At 44.2% G+C, this 17,980-nt stretch overlaps 1 protein-coding gene across 2 annotated transcripts in view; it reads left to right on the top strand.

The window, feature by feature from the left end:
• The window catches only part of BTAF1 (B-TFIID TATA-box binding protein associated factor 1), a 113,775-nt gene that overhangs the window by 68,796 nt on the left and 26,999 nt on the right, over positions 1-17,980 (top strand). For both annotated transcript variants that reach the window (XM_053308218.1, XM_053308219.1), the window contains exons 22-25: positions 113-266; positions 349-458; positions 2,344-2,545; positions 5,167-5,315. In XM_053308218.1, the coding sequence (XP_053164193.1) occupies positions 113-266; positions 349-458; positions 2,344-2,545; positions 5,167-5,315 (615 nt within the window). The remainder of the gene's footprint in view (positions 1-112; positions 267-348; positions 459-2,343; positions 2,546-5,166; positions 5,316-17,980) is intronic.

Raw genomic sequence — 17,980 nt, 5'->3', positions numbered from 1 at the left:
GTTTAGATTATCATCTGAATCACACTCATGTATTCGATAGCAGTGCATTTCTTTATTTTGCTGCATAACTAGTTTCCTAAGCCTTTTTATGAATCCTCCTATTTAATTCTAGGCTCAGAAGCCGTATGTTGTACAAAGAAGAGGAGCGGAATTTGCTCTATCCACTATAGCTAAACATTTTGGTGGGGAAATGGCAGAGAGTTTACCACATCTCTGGGATGCTATGGTTGGTACTCTAAGGAACAATATTGACATAAACAGTTTTGGTATGTATATACTTTCAGTTGGATAGATAGTTTAAAAATTGAAGCTTAAATGTTCTCTGATTAGGGATATTTTTTCTAATAGATCGAAAGTTGCTCTTGGAAAAGGGAGATGGCCCAGCTCAGGAACTGGTGAACTCTTTACAGGTTTTTGAAACAACAGCAACTTCTATGGATGTTCAGCTTCATCCTTTGGTAATTACACTGTTTAGAAGTTATATTAAAACACACTTTCTATTATTAATGAAGTATGTAAAATTAGGCAGCAATGTTGTTGACATTTTGAGATTGATTTTTGGCTTTTTAGCCTACTTTCTTTAAGAAAAGTAAGCTTATGAGATCACCCAGCTTTCTGTGTCCATGACCGTGTGTGTGTCCCTATCAACTCTGCAATGCCTGGACCAATTTGGACCAAATTTGGAACAGTTGTGGGGACACCTCAATGGTGTAGTTTGTGGTGATATCATCCACCCCAATTCAAGATGGCAGATGTGTCAATGTTTGAGACAGGAGTGGGCTAATTTGTGAAGATGTTAAGATTATAGTGAAAGAAAAGTAGGCAGATTAGTTGACAGAATTTCTTGTTATACTTCTAATATAGGATAAATGTCTATACCTTGCAGCAGCTTAAACTGTTGGCTGAAGGTTACATAAATATCCTAGTGTTTAAATGGGGTAAGGGGTGGTTAGACACTGACCAGTTAAAGTAATTGTGAGAGCTTTGTAAGTTTGTGATTTTAAAGGTGGTAATACTACTTTGCACAGTCTTATAAAACGGCTTGCAGGACTGCTTTTTTAATATATGTACTTTGACTATTTTTTACCATGATGGTACTTGGAAGGAACTTCTTAGAGGAATTATAGCTATACCTTTCAAAATAAGTCAAAACATTAAGCTGCTGAGCACCTTTTCATTTGCATGCTGACTTATAAAAAATATACACCAGTTTAATGCATTTTTCTCCAGGATTTGAGAATATTTGTTCCAAATGCAAGTAGATTAGAAGCTGATATTATGTGTGTAGGCCATATCAGTGTTTCTCAAACTTTTTGGAGTCAAGGACCGCTAAATTCTTCGTGCAGAGTTTCAAGGACCGCTACATTCTTCATGCGCAGTTTCCCGGACCAGCAGTTAGTAAAGGGGTTTCAAGTCTGTCTATCTATCTATCTATCAGACTTCTGTACTGCCCAAAACTTGCATCTCTGGGCAGTTTAGAATGAAAATAATATAAGCATTAAAATAATTAAATTTGGAATCTTTTGCAAACATGGAATATTAGGGGTTCTTAACCTTGGGTCCCTCAGTTAAACTCCCATAACCCCCAACAACAATGGCATTTGGCCATTATGGCTGGGGATTATGGGAGTAGAAGTCCACCAACGTCTGGGTACCCAAGGTTGAGAACCCCTGAATCTAAAAGCCTGGGTGAACAAATTTGTCTCCAGTATGTCTGGAGTGGAGGTGCTTGTGATTACTCAATGGAGAGGGGATGTTGGGCCATTAGAAAAATTCAAAAGCTACATGGGGCCAATGAAAACAACATAAAAGCAAGCCCCACTGATGCAAGAGGGAAACAGCGTTCCCTCTCAAGGCGCCTCGACCACAACAGGCAGCTTCAATCAACCAACCTTTGGCTGCAAACAATGAGCATGCAAGAACCAGCAGCCCTTCAAGTGGCGCCCACTGCCATACTTTTTCCTCCATGCCCCCGCACCGCATACAGTTTGAAGCTGTAAAGATAGGGAATAAGATAGCTGTAGGAAGATCTCAGCAGCACGTGGAGGCAAGGCACAAGAAGGGTCCCATGCCTCCGTGATACTCTTCCTCTTCCGTGCCATGTGCAAAACTGAGGAAGTGAGTGCCTTGATTTCAGTTGGGGGGGGGGTTGACTCCCAGTCAGGGACCGGCACTCAACCCTTCGGGGACCGGCAGCGGTCCAGGGACCGGTGGTTGAGAAACACTGGGCCATATAATTCTCTGACATTATGTGGGTTACAATATTTTGATGACATTGAATAGCTTCTTTTAAATGGCATGCATCTATAATAGATACAACTGAAATACTGTTTCTTTTTGCAGTTGATTCAGCATTTGCCTTATCTATGTATGTGCCTTCAACACCCCAGTACTGCAGTGAGACACATGGCTGCTCGGTGTGTAGGTGTAATGAGCAAAATAGCTACCATAGAAACCATACACATTTTCTTGGAAAAGGTTCTTCCTTGGCTGGGAGCAATAGACGACAGTACCAAACAAGAGGGTGCAATTGAAGCTCTTGCTTGTATCCTTTTTTGATTCTATACATGAGTAACTCTGCCTTATCTTGACAAGCAAATTTTCTCCAACTGTATGATTTCATAATAGGGACACATTTCATAAATGTTATAAACCTTAGGCTAAACAAAAGAAAGTGTAATGCTTCTGCAGAGACGTAATGGACCAGAACGCGTTGCTGCTAACTAGCATGGTATTAAGTGATCACTATCCAGGCTGCATAACGGCAAGAAAACTTTAGAGGAAATCAGTAAAAAATGTCAACCCTCTTGACATCTCTGTCCACTTTATATAACTATGCTGCAACCTATCTCTTATTATGCTAAATGTAAAATCATTGTTAGGTGTCCCTTAGTAGGTGATAAGGCATGGGTGCAGTTTTAGTCATTGGTGAAATATAGGGCTTTAGTTATATCTTAAGTAGTGTTTATGCAGTAAAGTCAGACTTCTTGGAGGAAGGGAAGAAGTGGGGGGAAATGAACAATATACTAAAGAGACTGAAGTTAAATGGCAGATCTTAGCTCTATTCTTCATTGAATTCACAAACCAGATTCCCTTTCTCTCTCCCTTGGAGCAATTGTAGCTCAAGCTCCAGGATAAAGTGACCTTCCACAGCCGTTTCTTCCAGTTAGCTGTTGGCTACAGTTAGTGGTTAACTGGTGAGCACTGAAGGTTCTGTGGCAGATTTTTAGTTGCTGAAGGCAAACTGCTTAGACCAAGGGTTGGGGTATGATACTCAGCTATCCGAAGCCATCTTGAATGGATCTACATCTAGTCATCAGTTCCAAGGTGTTTGCCCCTTGCACTCTCCTCTCTGAGCCACCTTTTCTCTTCAGCACTTCCCAGTTTCTCCTGTCATCCCCTTTTCACCTCGGAATCTTCAGCAAGAACTAGCCAATCATCGTAGAAGTGCAGCTCTTTAAACTGATTGGCCAGTGCTTTCCTTGTGGAGCTCTTCCTATTCAGGATATCAACAGAATTCTTATATTTTAAACAAAGCTGCTATCTATATTTAGACAGAACTAGAACCAGCCAGTCCAGTAAACAATCCCTTCACTAAATGCAATGTATCTGCTCCAATTCACCCCAGAGGCCTGATAAAAATGTAACCATGCACCCACTCTATCATATAAAACAATCACAGAAGAATTCACCACAGGGCTCCAGTACAGCTCCCCATCTTGTTCAGAATTCTGTGTGTTGACATTGGATAGTGTTGTGGTACTGCGTAGAGAACAATTCTAGAAACCGTGCTACAGCCCAGAAATTTTGATCCTAATGATCAGACACTGGCCCTAATTTGACATGGGAAACTCTCTTCTCTGGCTTTCAGTGGAACATATTATCAAACTTTATGTTACAAAATTGTGGCAATAGGATGCTCTACACATTCTTCACACAATTGGCTAGCCTTAATATGATGATAGTACCCACTACTTTTATCTGATACTTTTAAAAATAGGCATAATTCATTCTGTTGGCCAAGATTTTGCTTTGTTAGAGGCTACGTTTGAAAGGTCCCCAGACCTTCAGGAGTAGTTGAGGAAGCTGAGATGTTTAAGTGTGCAGGTGGAAAAGCATGTGAAACCACTGAAATCCCGGCCATTATCTGAATAAATTGTATGCAATGTGATATTTTTAGTATGTTTCTGTAACAAATGACAGCAATAAGCCACCACTTGCAGAAACTGTGAATTTGAACGGTGAGTGATGTATCGCTATCGGAGTGGAGAAAAAAGTTTGTTATAAAACTTCACAGCTGAGATTACTGGTTTGCTCTCCATACTAAACATTGCCACACTAATTAATACTACTGAATAGTTATACTATGTTGCCATATTTAATTCTGGTACAAAAGGTATTTCATATTGGTAAAGCATTGCATTGCATTTGCATTGCATTGCATTGCATTTGGGGTGTTTGGGGGGGGGGTTTTGCACTGCTTGTTTAGTATGGTTCAGTACCAAAAGGGGAAGTTTCAATAAGTTTCTCACTTGTAATACCTGTGCTGTAACTTACTTCTGACATTGTTTTTTGCTTGATGCTACAAAGTTCGATCAAACTAATTTACATGCTTTGGCTAGACTATAAAAATACCCACAGTTAACTGGGCAGCAGATTAAAATTAGTGGTCAGCATCCACATTTGCATTTTGTCAATGGAACATCGCTTCCATTTATGAGAGGGGTATAGTATTAGTGCACGGACACTTCCATTTGCAGAACTGACACTCCACTGACAGAACATTCTTCTGGATATTAACCATTGTTCTTAATATAACTACTTACTGAAAACTACAGGTGGCAAGCATCATCTTAAGAGGCATTCCCTCTTCACTCATACACAGGAGAGAATGCCTATTTGAAGACGCCAGCCATGACACACGTGTCTATCAACTAAAAAGAAAGTGTGCTTGTATTTTTGTGAGAAGTTTAGTGGACACAAATGTAGATGCAGTTTTATTTCTATATTTGAGTAGGTCCTATTTAGATGCATCTTGCACTTAAGATCTTCAGATGAGATGATCGCGATGTAAGACTTGATACAGATACAGAATAAGCCAGAATTGTTGTTGGCCTGGAAATGACTTCAGAGTTGTTGAAAGAAGTTCCTTAATTACCAATCCAGCTGTAATGGAACAACTAGATGTTGGAATTATTCCCTACATAGTCCTCCTTGTGGTCCCAGTTCTGGGCAGAATGAGTGATCAAACAGATAGTGTGCGTTTCATGGCCACTCAGTGTTTCGCAACACTAATTAGATTAATGCCGCTTGAGGTAAGTCAGAGTATTTCACTTTTGTCTAATATGTATGTTCTGCTTTCTGCAATTCATAGGTTCTCAAATTGTGGGCATTGGAGTTGTGATTGTGAAGACGTGAGCAATTCACTATGCTGAAAGTTGAGCAGCCACTGGTGTGTTGGGAGGAGGGATCTTCATTTTGTCTCAGAAGTATGTATCTCAGGGTCTCAGAGAGTGAGTGTGTGCATTAGCAGAAACTGTTCAATGTTTCCCCACTCTCCTGGAATTGCACAGCCCCCCCGCCAAATAATCTGGACAAAAAAGCTGACCAGTGCTGAGTTCAGGAGGTGTATAGTTGGAATTAGACCCAGGTAAAAGAGAGTGAATGTTGGGGAAAGAGTGGGGAACACTCCTGCTAGGGCTGTCTTGATAATTCCTTTCCTTGATCCATAGATTTTTCATACAGAATAGTGAAATGTACACAATTGCACCAAGGATCTCTCTACATTTATTCCCTCAACTGTTGTCAGTTGAAGGGACTTGGTCCAGAAATGTAGAGTAAGTGTTGAACTTCAGCCCTCTTAATAACTTCAACAAATCTCTACACAAATGTTAGATGCAATTCTAGTTGATGCCACTAGAAGATCTCCTAATTTTAAGGGAGAACAGAACTGGCTTGTACCAGATTTGTATCCTGTTCTTATTCGAACTACTATTTGATCTCTGAGGTGATCCATGTTCTCTCATAACTGGGGTTTTCTGCGCCTGCGCATTAGCCCCATGGAGGAATCCTTAGCTCTGCTAGGCACTCTTCAGCATTCTGAGACACGAGGAAGCGCCCGTTAAAATAAATGGGAGAGCGCCTTCCCATTTAGTTCTTTCTTGTCTGCCGCTCTTGTTGCTACACAATGCTTCTTTCTGCGTTCCCCTTGCTGTTCCTGTGAAGAGAAATGTATCTGCTTTTGACTTGACTTGGACTGTTTTCACACTACTCTTTGGACTCGTGTTCTGGTTAGTGTAATTTTTCCCATTTCTGACTCAGACTTTCCCTCAACCTTCAGCTGTTTTTCTCCCCTGCCTACTTGTTGTTCCCCTCATGTTTTGACTTGGACTGTTTTTGGACTCCCCTTTTGCCTTTCCCTTTGCTCTTGATGACTTTGGTGGATTTTTTTACGGTTTTGACTTGGCCCGTCCCTCACATGTTATGGATTCTCCCAAAACTTGTAAATGTTGCAAGTCCTGCAGAGGGACCCTGACTCCTTCTGACAGGCATGACAACTGCCTAATTTGCCTAGGGGAGGCAAATACCAGCACTTGCAAGATCTGCCTTTCAATACCACAGTAATAGCACTTGCAAGATCTGCCTTTCCTTTAGTAAACAAATGAGAAAAAGCAGGGAATTAAGACTTAGGGCCACTCTCTATGAGGATGTCTCTTACTCTGGTATGGCCTGACCAAGTCTGCCGTCAACACCACAGAAGCTGTTGACATCAGCACAGTTGATACTGTCAGTGTCAACTGAGTCTGTTGAGCACCTCTAAGCGCCATGATGACTCATCCTTCAAAAAGCTGCCATTGGTGGCTAAACCAAGGGGACATTCCCATAAGAAAAAGAGGGAGTGGGGTGAGTCGTCCTCAAAGAGACAACCCGACAACAAGCACCACCACTCCTCAGACTTGATGCTGAGATTGGCTGTGGTTGCGGCTGTGCATCTGTCTCCAATATTGCAATCGGAGTTGGGATCGGCTGTTGCGTCACCGCACATGCCATACCCTTCCACTGCCCAGTCTAGGGGTCCTCCTCGCCTTCTCCAGGAGCTGCAAAAACCCAATCTTCCAAGCCGACATCAAACTTGACATCGGGGAGAGCTGCCTCAGATTCTGCCACTTCAACATTGGGGGCAGGGAGCAGCTTCAAGTTTGGCTGCCTCAACGTCGATATGCTCAACATCGGAGACTCTCCCAAGGAAAACTGCCTTGACGGTGTCAAAGCCTCTGATTCCAGGCTCAACAACTTTGTTCTGCCAATGTTGTTGGTAACATTATATTTCGCCCATCTGTTCCCACCTGCCTTTGCCTATTGTGATCTTGCAGGCCTCGACCAGGACGCTTCCTTAGAGGAGGTGCCAGTGGCTCAGACACCAAGGGGCACAGATTTCCTCTGGAACCGTCCCCTTCTGTTTCTGTTCTAGCAAAGCATCATTTAGTCACTATTGGGCTCTACTAATACCACATCATCTACTAACACTTTCAGAGGCTTCCCTTTAACTGGGGGTTTTGACATTGATGAGACTGGGTCTGCAACTGCTGTGCCAAAAACCCCGCCTGCTTCTCCAAGGCACCACTCTCCTGCGTGCTCCCCCACTCATCTCTGGAAGGATCATTACCACTACTCAACTCCTCAGCTGCCAATGTACTACCTGAGCTCTCCTGCTGCCTTTTGACCCAGGTCACCTACAGCTTCATGACAGCCATAGGGATCACGCCTTTTTTGGCTCTCCTGGTCTGTTGTACAACTTCTGTGATTATTGCTGGTGGAAAACTATGAAGCTTAGAGGCCTGCTATCTGAGCCTGGTACTCCAGCACCTACTGAGACCTTCAAACGTCCCACCATCCCTGTGGATCACAGCAGATATGTTATCCCGCTGCTTCACTCTCCTACTAGGAAACATTAACTTCCTCGTCGCTCCTCTTCCAAGGAGTGTGAATCTCCTAACAAAGAGGTAGATTGTTAGGAGATTCACACTCCTTGGAAGAGGAGCGACAAGGAAGTTGTTTTCCTCAGCCTGTGGGCCTGGCCCAACCAATCTCTGAGCACACGCACACACACACCCGCAAATGGCAAGTCTTCAGCCTCTTCAGGGGATGAATTGGATGTGACTGAAACTCCATCAGGGACTTTCCCCTGATGATCAGGTGGCCACTGTCCCTTTTGCCTCTCCTACAAAAGAGACTAAGTCTTATTGGGTCCAAGTGGCAGAAATGGCCAAGGCATTGGGCTTTGAGATTCCACCTCCTGCTGCTGAGCCAAGGACCCTGTTTATGACTTTATGGCCTTGACTACTCCTGCCCATCCCATGGCTCTGCCCATGCTACCTGCGCTGGTTGCCACTTCTAAAGCAGCTTGAGAGGCACCTGTGACATCAAATGTGCTTCCTAAAAAAACTGGAGAGCTTGTACAGGGTTCAAGAAACATCTTGCCCGTTCTTATTTAAACATCCAGCTTCAAACTCACTGGTGGTTGACTGCGTACTCCAGTCCAAATATACGCAAAAACACTCTGCCCCTGTTGACAGAGAGGGTTGCAACCTTGACGCTGTGGCAAGAGGTTCTACTCTGCCTTCTGCTTTTCACTGAAAATTGCCAACTACATGGCCTGTATGGCTAAATTCCAAAACCCCTTCTGGGATAACCTTAAAGCAGATCTTTCGGATTTACCTGACTCTTTCTGCTCCAAATTTGTGTCCACACTGGCTGAATTGACTGATTTGACTCGCCAGCACCTTAGCAGCACCAAGCACTTGACAGGAACCAAATCTAAGGTGCTGGCAGGCTCCATCTCTCTTAGGTGTCACGTCTGGCTGTGCTCTACCCTCCAGAGGCTAACGTGAAGGACAAGATCGAGAATTTGCCCTTTGATGGGGAAGGTCTGTTTTCTGACACAGATGAGCTGATGGAAAGACTCGAAAAATCGTGCTACACTGCCAAGAATTTTGCTCAGTCTTCTCAACAGTCTACCTCCTGTCAAAGGTACTGCTCCTTCCACAGGCAACACTACCAGGCCATGTCTTGTGAGTGCAGAGATTTCAGGTGTGGTTCTAGTTTCTACTCCAGACGCCCTTTCCAGCAGTGGCAAGGCCAAAAACAAAAGCTAAAGCTACAGGAACAGGCTAAGCAGCCTTTTTTATTTTTATTTTTTTTAATTTATTTTATTTATTTTGCATTTATATACCGCCTTTCGTTAAAAAGATAACCCCAAGGCTTTTTGATTGCAAAGTCCTGGAAATACCTGAAGGCCCCCAACACTTTACTGCCCACCTTGCATACTTCCTCCCTTCCTGGTGTCAAATAACAGATGCCTGGGTGTTTTGCATAGTTGCCTCTGGCTATGCTATTTAATTTGACTCTTTGCCCATGAATACAGGTATAAAATACACCCACTCAACTTCTACTTTAGAGGAGGAAGTCGCCACCTTGCTACAAAAAGGTACCATTGAATCTGTCCCTCCTGAGGCAATGCACAGTGGTTTCTACTCTCGGTACTTCCAGGTCCCTAAGCAAAACAGGGGTCTTCGCACTATTAAGTGACTTAAGTGACGTCACTATTAAGTGACGAGTCACTTAACTTGTTAAGTGAGTTAACGAGGTTGTGTGTGTTTGTGTGTGTGTAAACAAGTTCAGGATGCTCTCCTTGCAAACCATTCTCCCTCTCCTATTGGAGGAGGAATGGTTTGTAATGCTATAGACTTAAAGGATGCTTACTTTCATATTGCAATATGCCAGCATCACCTACAGTACTCCATTTCTGTTTGGGATCTCGTCATCAATATGGTATTGATAAGCACGAGATCCCAAACAGAAACAGAGTACTGTAGGTGATGCTGGCATATTGCAATATGAAAGTACTGCCATTTGGTTTATTGACGGTACTCTGTGTTTTCTCAAAGTGTAGGCACCACTTTGTGTAGTTTATTGCCCACCTGTTGTACGCAGGATGTTTCTATTTGCCTGTATTTGGCTTCTGACTGGGAAAAGGGAATCCTCTTTCTGTCCTGATGTCCAGTTCTCTCGCTCCCCCATCGCCATCTACACTATATTGGTGCAGTCCTGGATGCAGCTTTAAAGGACACACCTGCCCAAGGACAGGATATTGTCTATTACCAACCTGATATCTGCATTCCAGTTTTCACTCAAACAGAGGGCTTGATCCATACAGCACCTGTTGGGACTGATGGCATCCTGCATGACCATGGTACTTCAAGCTCACCTGAAAATGTATAGGTTGCAACTGTGATTCCTCTGTGTTCCACCCAAGCCTGGATGGACAAAGTGGTTAGTGATTCCACTCTATGTCCTCTAATCTCTGCAGTGGTGGACCATGCCAACCTCCCTCTCTCAGGGCATGCCCTTTCACCTACACTCTCCATCAGTCACTCTTAATAACAAATGTAGAGCTGGGAAGCCCACTGTTGCAACCTACTAAGATCTCAAGGCCTGTGGAACTCTCAGCAGCAGGAGCTGCACATAGACTGCCAGGAGCTTGAGATAATTTTTATGGCCTTGAAAGTCTTCCACCCTGTCCTACAGGGACAGGTGGTCCAAATACACCTGGACAACACTGCAACTATTGCATATGTATACCACCAGGGTGGCACGTTGTTGCAGTCCCTGAACAATCTGGTCCTACAACTCTGGGTACTTGACCAACAGCATTCATCCAAAGGCCTTTCACATAAGAGGAGGACAAACACGCTGGTGGATTACCTAAGCAGAGATGTGGCCCACTCGTCGCTTCACGAATGGGAGCTGAATGAGACAGTTCTTCAAGATCTGTTCCATCATGGGGGGACTCCGGAAGTGAACTTGTTTGCCACACAGAACAATTCCCAGTGCTGTCTTTTTTGTTCCAGGGTAGGCATCGGCAAGAAGCTCTAGGGGATGTGTTTCAGATACCCTGGAAGGAAGGCCTATTTTATCTGTTTCCACCCTTCCCTCTACTTTCCAGGATAGTGGACAGAATTGTGCAAGACCATACCCACTGTATTCTGATCTTTCCATGGTGATCGAGGCAGCCTTTGACACTCCTGAATTTATCCAAGGGCCTACATCGTTGCCTCCTGCAGCGAAAGAACCTCTCTCAAAAAGCCAGTCAAGTCCTTCACCATGCCCTGGGCACCCTCAACCTGACAGCATGGAACCTGTCCACTACTAGACATAATCCTGCTTAATGAAAGGAAGGCTTCCACAAGAAAAAAATGCATGTATAAGTGAAAGCGCTTCACATCTCATGCCTCAGCAATGGGCTGTGGCCCCTTCTCCACTTCAGTCAAGCAGATCCTTCTATAGTTGACCTCTCTTAAGAGGATGGGCCTCTCAAATACTTCTCTGAAAGTACACCTTGCAGCAATCTCTGCGTGCCACCAAGACTGAGATGGCAAATCAGTTTTTATTCACCTAGACTCTAAGCATTTCCTGAAGGGCTTGAACAACCTGTATCCTCCAGTTAGGGAACCAGTTGAGCCATGGAGCCATGGAACAGGTGATCCATGTTCACTCACAGCACCCGCCCAGCCGTTCCCACTGCTAGTGTGTATCTACAGTGAACGTGTTTGCTCTTGCCTGTTTCGCCTGCCTTTCCTGGACTTCTTCATATCAATCTTGACGCAGTGGCCGAATCAGGAACTAAATGAGAGGGCGCTCTCCCGTCTATTTTAACAGGTGCTCCCTTGCACCTCAGATTGCACCCCCAGGCCCCAATAAAAACAAGAAACATATAGTTGGATGAACTAGGGCCACTAAATTAAATTGTATTTATTTGGTTAATACAAATCCTGCAGCAAGGCATGACAATTCAGAGTGCAGTTACTCTCAACTAAGGTTCAGTCTCATATGGAGGACCGCCCAAGCCCAGGCAACAGACTGGGCATTAGTTCTGCCTGGACTGAATCTGGACATCATAACGGCCACGGGGTGAAAGCCCGCTGAGGGGAGGTCAGACAGCCCCACCCACCCAGGCCGCAATGTCTGAGTGGTGGGTACTATCCTGCCCCCAAGTAGGGGCAGATCCTAGCCCAAGAGCCGCAAGACCTGCAAGGGCTGTTCTTTGGCTTACCTACTCGCCATTAAATGGTCCTCCAGTCAAACACCAATAAATATACATAAACAAACCTGCACTCATCAGCAAAGTGACCAATCTAAAGGTGCCAAGCCTGAATTAGTTTCAGTGAGTAGTAGGCAGGAAAAGGCCAAACCAAGGCCAATCAGGTGTGACCCAAAAAATTCCTACTTGGCCCCAAACAGTGACCAGACTTCCCTCACTGAAATGGGTGGGAGGGAGGGCTGCTCAGTCCTAGCAACTAAGAGTGAGTGCTATGGAGCCAGCTTCTTAAAATGCCACTCCTGAAATCGGATTGTCTGGTCTGCGTCATGTGGCAGACTCCAAAATGGCGGACTCAGTGCTTGCCTCAAGGGTCTGGGAGTACATCTCCTCCCCACCATGAAAGCAGCAGGGAGCAGCAATGTCTGAGAGTGCTCATCGGAGCTAAAGATTCCTCTGGGGGGCTACTGTGCAGGCATAGAAGACCCCAGTTGTGAGTGGACATGGATCACCAGAGAGATCAGCTGTTAGAGGTGGTAACAACAACAACAAATATTTATATACCACTCTTCAACAAAAGTTTCCAAAGTGGTTTACATAGAGAAATAAATAAGATGGATCCCTGTCCCCAAAGGGCTCACAATCTAAAAAGAAACATAAGACAGACACCAGCAACAGTCACTGGAGCGATACTGTGCTGGGAGTGGATAGGTAAGCAACCTGTTTTTTGTTGTAGTCTTGAACAAAACTTGATTGAGGCAGATACTTGCTTTGTTTCAGTATTCCTGTTTTTTTAATCAATTCCTTTAATTGTATCTTAGAATTTACTAATATTCACCGAATAATTAAATATCACCCTAACCCTTGGAGCAAGAGTTAGGTAACATTTAGTGTCTTATTGTAGCAATAAATCTGGAGTTTTTTAGGAAAAGGGCAAGATTGTAAAAATGGCCAAAATACAATCCCAAAATACAGTACTTATGTCATCCAATGCTTCATATATATGCATAAAGAGCCTGTCAAAATAGTATTTATTTAGTGAAAATACAGCAAGGAAAGATGTTAAGTTAGATGGTAGTATCAGTATCAGGTAATACATTAAAATTTCACTGTAAAGTATAAAAACAAGGTGCTTCATTAATAAATGAAACCACTTAATTGTTAATGAGAAACTATTTCTGAGCCCTTCCTTGGGAGAGCGGAGTGTCATTCTTCTGACTGAAATACTTGAACAATACTGGTGCATATATTGTACAACTTACTTTATTATCAATCAAATTCTTAGTAGGGCTATCATGTAATATTGAGGATAGCCTGTTCTCTTTGGGGGATTTTCTCTTTGGTCGGGCTCCTCTTGCAGCAAAGCAATCTGCTTTCTGACAGGGATCGAACCTGTTTTGCAGAAGCTATATTGACTCATTGGCTTCTTGGCATAATTTAAAGTACTGGTATTGACCTATGAAGTCCTACATAGCCTCATCTATGTAGAGTTAAGGGAATATCTCTTACCTGATGAGTCTTCCTATCCATTAAGATTTGCCAGTAGGCAAATGTGATTTTTGGCCCGGCGGATCTTAACCTGTAGAGGCTTAATGCCTTAATAATCTTTGTACTGTGTTTCCAGAAAAGAAGCTCCCAGCAGCTAAAACTAAATTTCCATTCCAAAAAAATATCCTTTAACATAGCATGCATTTTAAACTGTTTTGAGCCACCTTGAATACTCTAAAAGGACACTGTATAACAATAGATAATATGCTAAAAGGGAAGGGTGCAGACTTTAGATACACATAGCAGTTGAGCTTCCAGCATACGTTGGCCAAATTCAGGCATAACAAGGAGCATCTGAATCCATTCTTGCTCTTTTTTTCTCCCCCCCCCCTTTTTTTGCGCAAAGGTGAAAAGTTTAATATTCTGGAAATAATTCAGCTTGTATTAGAAATAAGTGGAGATACATTCCCGTCGGCTTAAAATCAGCTTTTTACCAGCCTAGAATAACAACTAACTTCAATAATACACTAATTGACCACTTACACTTTTAACCACAAATTCGTACATTTTAAATTCATTCTTGGTCCTAGCACCATTCTAAGCTCTTCTCTCCTGTGCATTTGCTAACACTAAAATGATGTCCAAGATTATCATTAACACAGAAAGATTAGAAAATAATTCATGAATAGCAAGAAACATACCAACGTACAAAGACATGAGTGTTGTAAATGTCTTGTTTATCTTATCTGAATTCCCAGCATCCCTCCAAACTTTGGAAAGGACACAGGTTTTACATTAAAAGTATCAGTATGACACAAAGCATGGTTAAATGTTTGATTTACTGCAGTTTTATTCCACTTTAAAAAATGCATTGCAGAATTTTAAAAAATGACCAGGAATTGAGAGTTAAGATGGGCTGGGGGAAATCCTCTTCTCTGTATAGTTAGGACCTCATCTATTCCCGCCCCCGTGGTGGTGCAGCATATAGCTTCTTCATTTGATATAGACCACTGTTATCTGACTGGTTTTCCATGTAAAATAGATCTCTTATCTAGGAGCATGGGGATATTCTTGAGCATCATTTAATACATTTGCCCTGTATATCAGTGTTGTAGGTGTTGGCTTCTAACACATATGTTCTTGACATACCTTTTATGTAAAACCATCCAGAGCCTTTGGATGGGACGGTTTTTAGGGATGTGCACAAAACGGTTTCGCCCGGTTCAGTTCAAATTTCAACTGGGTTCAAACTGGGGTGGTGGTTCGGTTAGAATTCGAACTGTTTTTGAACTGGTTCAAACCTCAAAAAGTAGGTAGGGTGGTAGGCACCCTTGGGTGCCAACTACCACCCAAACCTCAAATCAATTGGACATTCCTAGGATTTTTAATGAATTTTTAAAATATTTGTCATTGTTGCCCATAACTCCCTCTGTGGAGTGGGGCAAAAAGCTGGGGTGGGTGGTAGGCACCCATGGGTACCCCTCACCTACCAATTCCAAAGGCATTTCGGTGCTTCTAGTATTAATGGTGAATTGGGGGGGGGATTTCCCCATAGGATATAATGGAGATTTGGGGCAGCCCCAAACTTCTCCTCTGGGGGGTGGCAGCACCCCAAAGTGGGTCTGGGGCCATGGCAGAAATGGCCTCAGTCCATCCCAGACATCCCCAGATTGATAGGAGTGATTGCTTTTTTTAAAAATGATTTTCTAAGGCATTAAATAATATATCATTGGAAAGCATGGAATGTGTGTCACTGGGTGAAAGGTTAAGCCATCAATCCCAATGATATATTATTTAATGCCTTAGAAAATCATTTTTAAAAAAACAATCACTCCTATCAATCTGGGAATGTCTGGGATGGATTGAAGCCATTTCTGCCATGGCCCCAGACCCACTTTGGGGTGCTGCCACCCCACAGTGGAAGGGTTCGGGGCTGCCCCAAATCTCCATTATATCCTATGAGGAATTTTTCTTTCTTTCCAAAATTCACCATTCATACTAGGGGCACCCATCAATTACCACCCTAGCTTTTTTGCCCCTATCGGGCTGCCCTAACACCACCCAGGTCAGTCAACCTTACCTACCCAAGCAACTAAGATGACACAGACCACCAACTGTAGTGTTGACAATAATCTGAAAAGCCACTGCCTGCCAGCACAGCACAGCACACACACAGAGAAGAAGCAGACCTGCTGTGCTGCTCCTGCAGGACGGATGCCCAAAAAAACCCACCGCCCCAGTGCCTGCCCACTTAGGCCACCACAGACAGAAACAGACCTGCTCTGCTGCTCTCTTCCTGCATCATGGATGCACCTTACAGCTGAAAAAGCCAAGAAGGGGGTCCAGGCAGGGGACCAATCCAAACAAAACCAAGCACAGTCTAGACTAGCTACTACTACTAGCTACTGCTACAACAACATCACACCACAGCATAGCACACAGCCAGCTGCTGCTTCCCACACAAGCCAACAAGACCTAACTAGGCAGTGTGTGGCAGTAGTAGCCAACCCGTGTGATGACGCACACAACTGCAAGAAAAACAAAGGAGGGCATAATTACAGGCAGGCAGTTCTAACACAGATAGAAACTACTGGAAGGAACTACCACCAGTCTACACATAGTGTGCAGCTGATAGGTCAGGGAGAGCAGAGCAACACTCACCTGCTGGTTCACTAGTTCTTTCTAGTTTTCTTGTCCAGTGTCTTCTCTTTGTGTGTGCAGTGCATGCCTTTTGCCTTGCATGGGAAAAGAAATACTTCTGTGTCTGGTCCACCACATCCTTGCTCTAGGACACAGAGGCCCAAGGCAGGTGGTGACACCAGTGTGTGTGCATGTGTGTTTGTGTGTGTATGCTGCTAGCTAGGAGAGGGGAAGGGAGGGGAGGGGGGAGGGGGATGTTTCTGAAGGGAGAGGAGGTCCAGCTCAGAGTAGGTCATATGCCACATATATGTACACGTGATGTGTGCTTCAGTGGGAGACCAGTTCTCATCAGCCTGTCAGACCACGTTGGGGCAGCTGGGTGTGGAGGGGAGGATGGAAGGGTAATGAAGAGGATGGAGGAATGGATGAGGGGAGGGAGGGAGGGATGAGGGGAGGAAGGGCGGGAGGGAGGGGGGAAACATGCAGACACCGACAGACACTACACTACAGCAAGCATCCATCATCCACACAGACAGTAGTAAGTAGCCTAGCATCCAGACACACAGACACAACAGAAACAGCCTCCACACTCTCTCTCTCACACACACACCTTTCTCTCAAGACAAGTATACAGACACAATTCCCTCCCCTCCCCTCCCCGCAAAGAACCCATTTAAGACAGAGGACAATCAATCAATATGTTGTTTTGACAAGTTCTATTCTTAAAATTGGTTTTTGTTTTTTTTCCATCAGTCAGCATCAACAGTAAAACCATAATCAACATGAGAATTCATTCAGCTTTAAAAAGTTAACAGTTAATGAAAATCAACTCCACATGATTTCTTGGTTTACATATTTTTCAAAATCAGTACTTTTTTGAGTCATTTTCAAGTATGATTTTTAATATGTTTAGAGGGCTAACATTTTTTATAATTATTATTTACATATTTACAGAACATGTACCCACTGCCGCCGGTGCTAGTCTAGTATTATTATGGGGCTGTGTTACTTTTGTGTGTGTGTGCTGTGTCCACACCAGGGCCCCAAATGCTGACAGGTGGGAAGAGATAGAGGCTAGTGGTCAGCATCGGGTTTCTTAAGTGGGCGCGGATGGGGTGTATCAACGTTTGGCCACTACTGGCGTGGCCAGTAGGGGGCACGCTGCGAATTGGCAGGCACGGCTCAATTATCTATCACATCAGCTCAGTTAGAGGTGGAAAGGGGGAGGGTAGCGATGAGCAGAGGATGAGCCAGGCAGGTGACCAACCATGGAGCAACCACAGTAATCACTCACCCAGTTCAACCTGCAGCTCGGGGTAACCCAGCAGGGGGAGGTTGACCTTAAGGAAGACCAACTGCTTCACCAGACCAGCATCCAGCTGGGACCGAGAGGGTGTTACCACGTATCCAGCACATGAAAACACCTGCTCGCTCTGAACACTGGTTGGTGGGCAGGAGAGGAGGTGCACAGTAACCACTGCCAGGTCCGGCCAGACTGCCAAACTTGGCAGCGGGTCGCCCAGAACTGTGCGCGGTCCATCGAGGTGTCTTTCTCCACAGGCTCCTCCAAGTACTGGGCAACGCATTGCTCAGCACTGGAGGGCCTGGCAGGTCGAGCCTCCTGCACACCAGGCAAGGCGCCAAGGCACACCCGCTGAAACCACTGGGCAGATTTCGCAGTGGGAGGAAGTGCCTGCTGCGTTTGCGCGACTGCTTGGGATGCCACACTGCTGGACTGGGAAGAGGATGTGGGAG

Source organism: Hemicordylus capensis, chromosome 3 (assembly GCF_027244095.1).
Source record: "Hemicordylus capensis ecotype Gifberg chromosome 3, rHemCap1.1.pri, whole genome shotgun sequence".
NCBI lineage: Eukaryota > Metazoa > Chordata > Lepidosauria > Squamata > Cordylidae > Hemicordylus > Hemicordylus capensis.
Note: the sequence above shows the minus strand (reverse complement) of the source record. Positions and strands in the feature narration are given on the sequence as shown.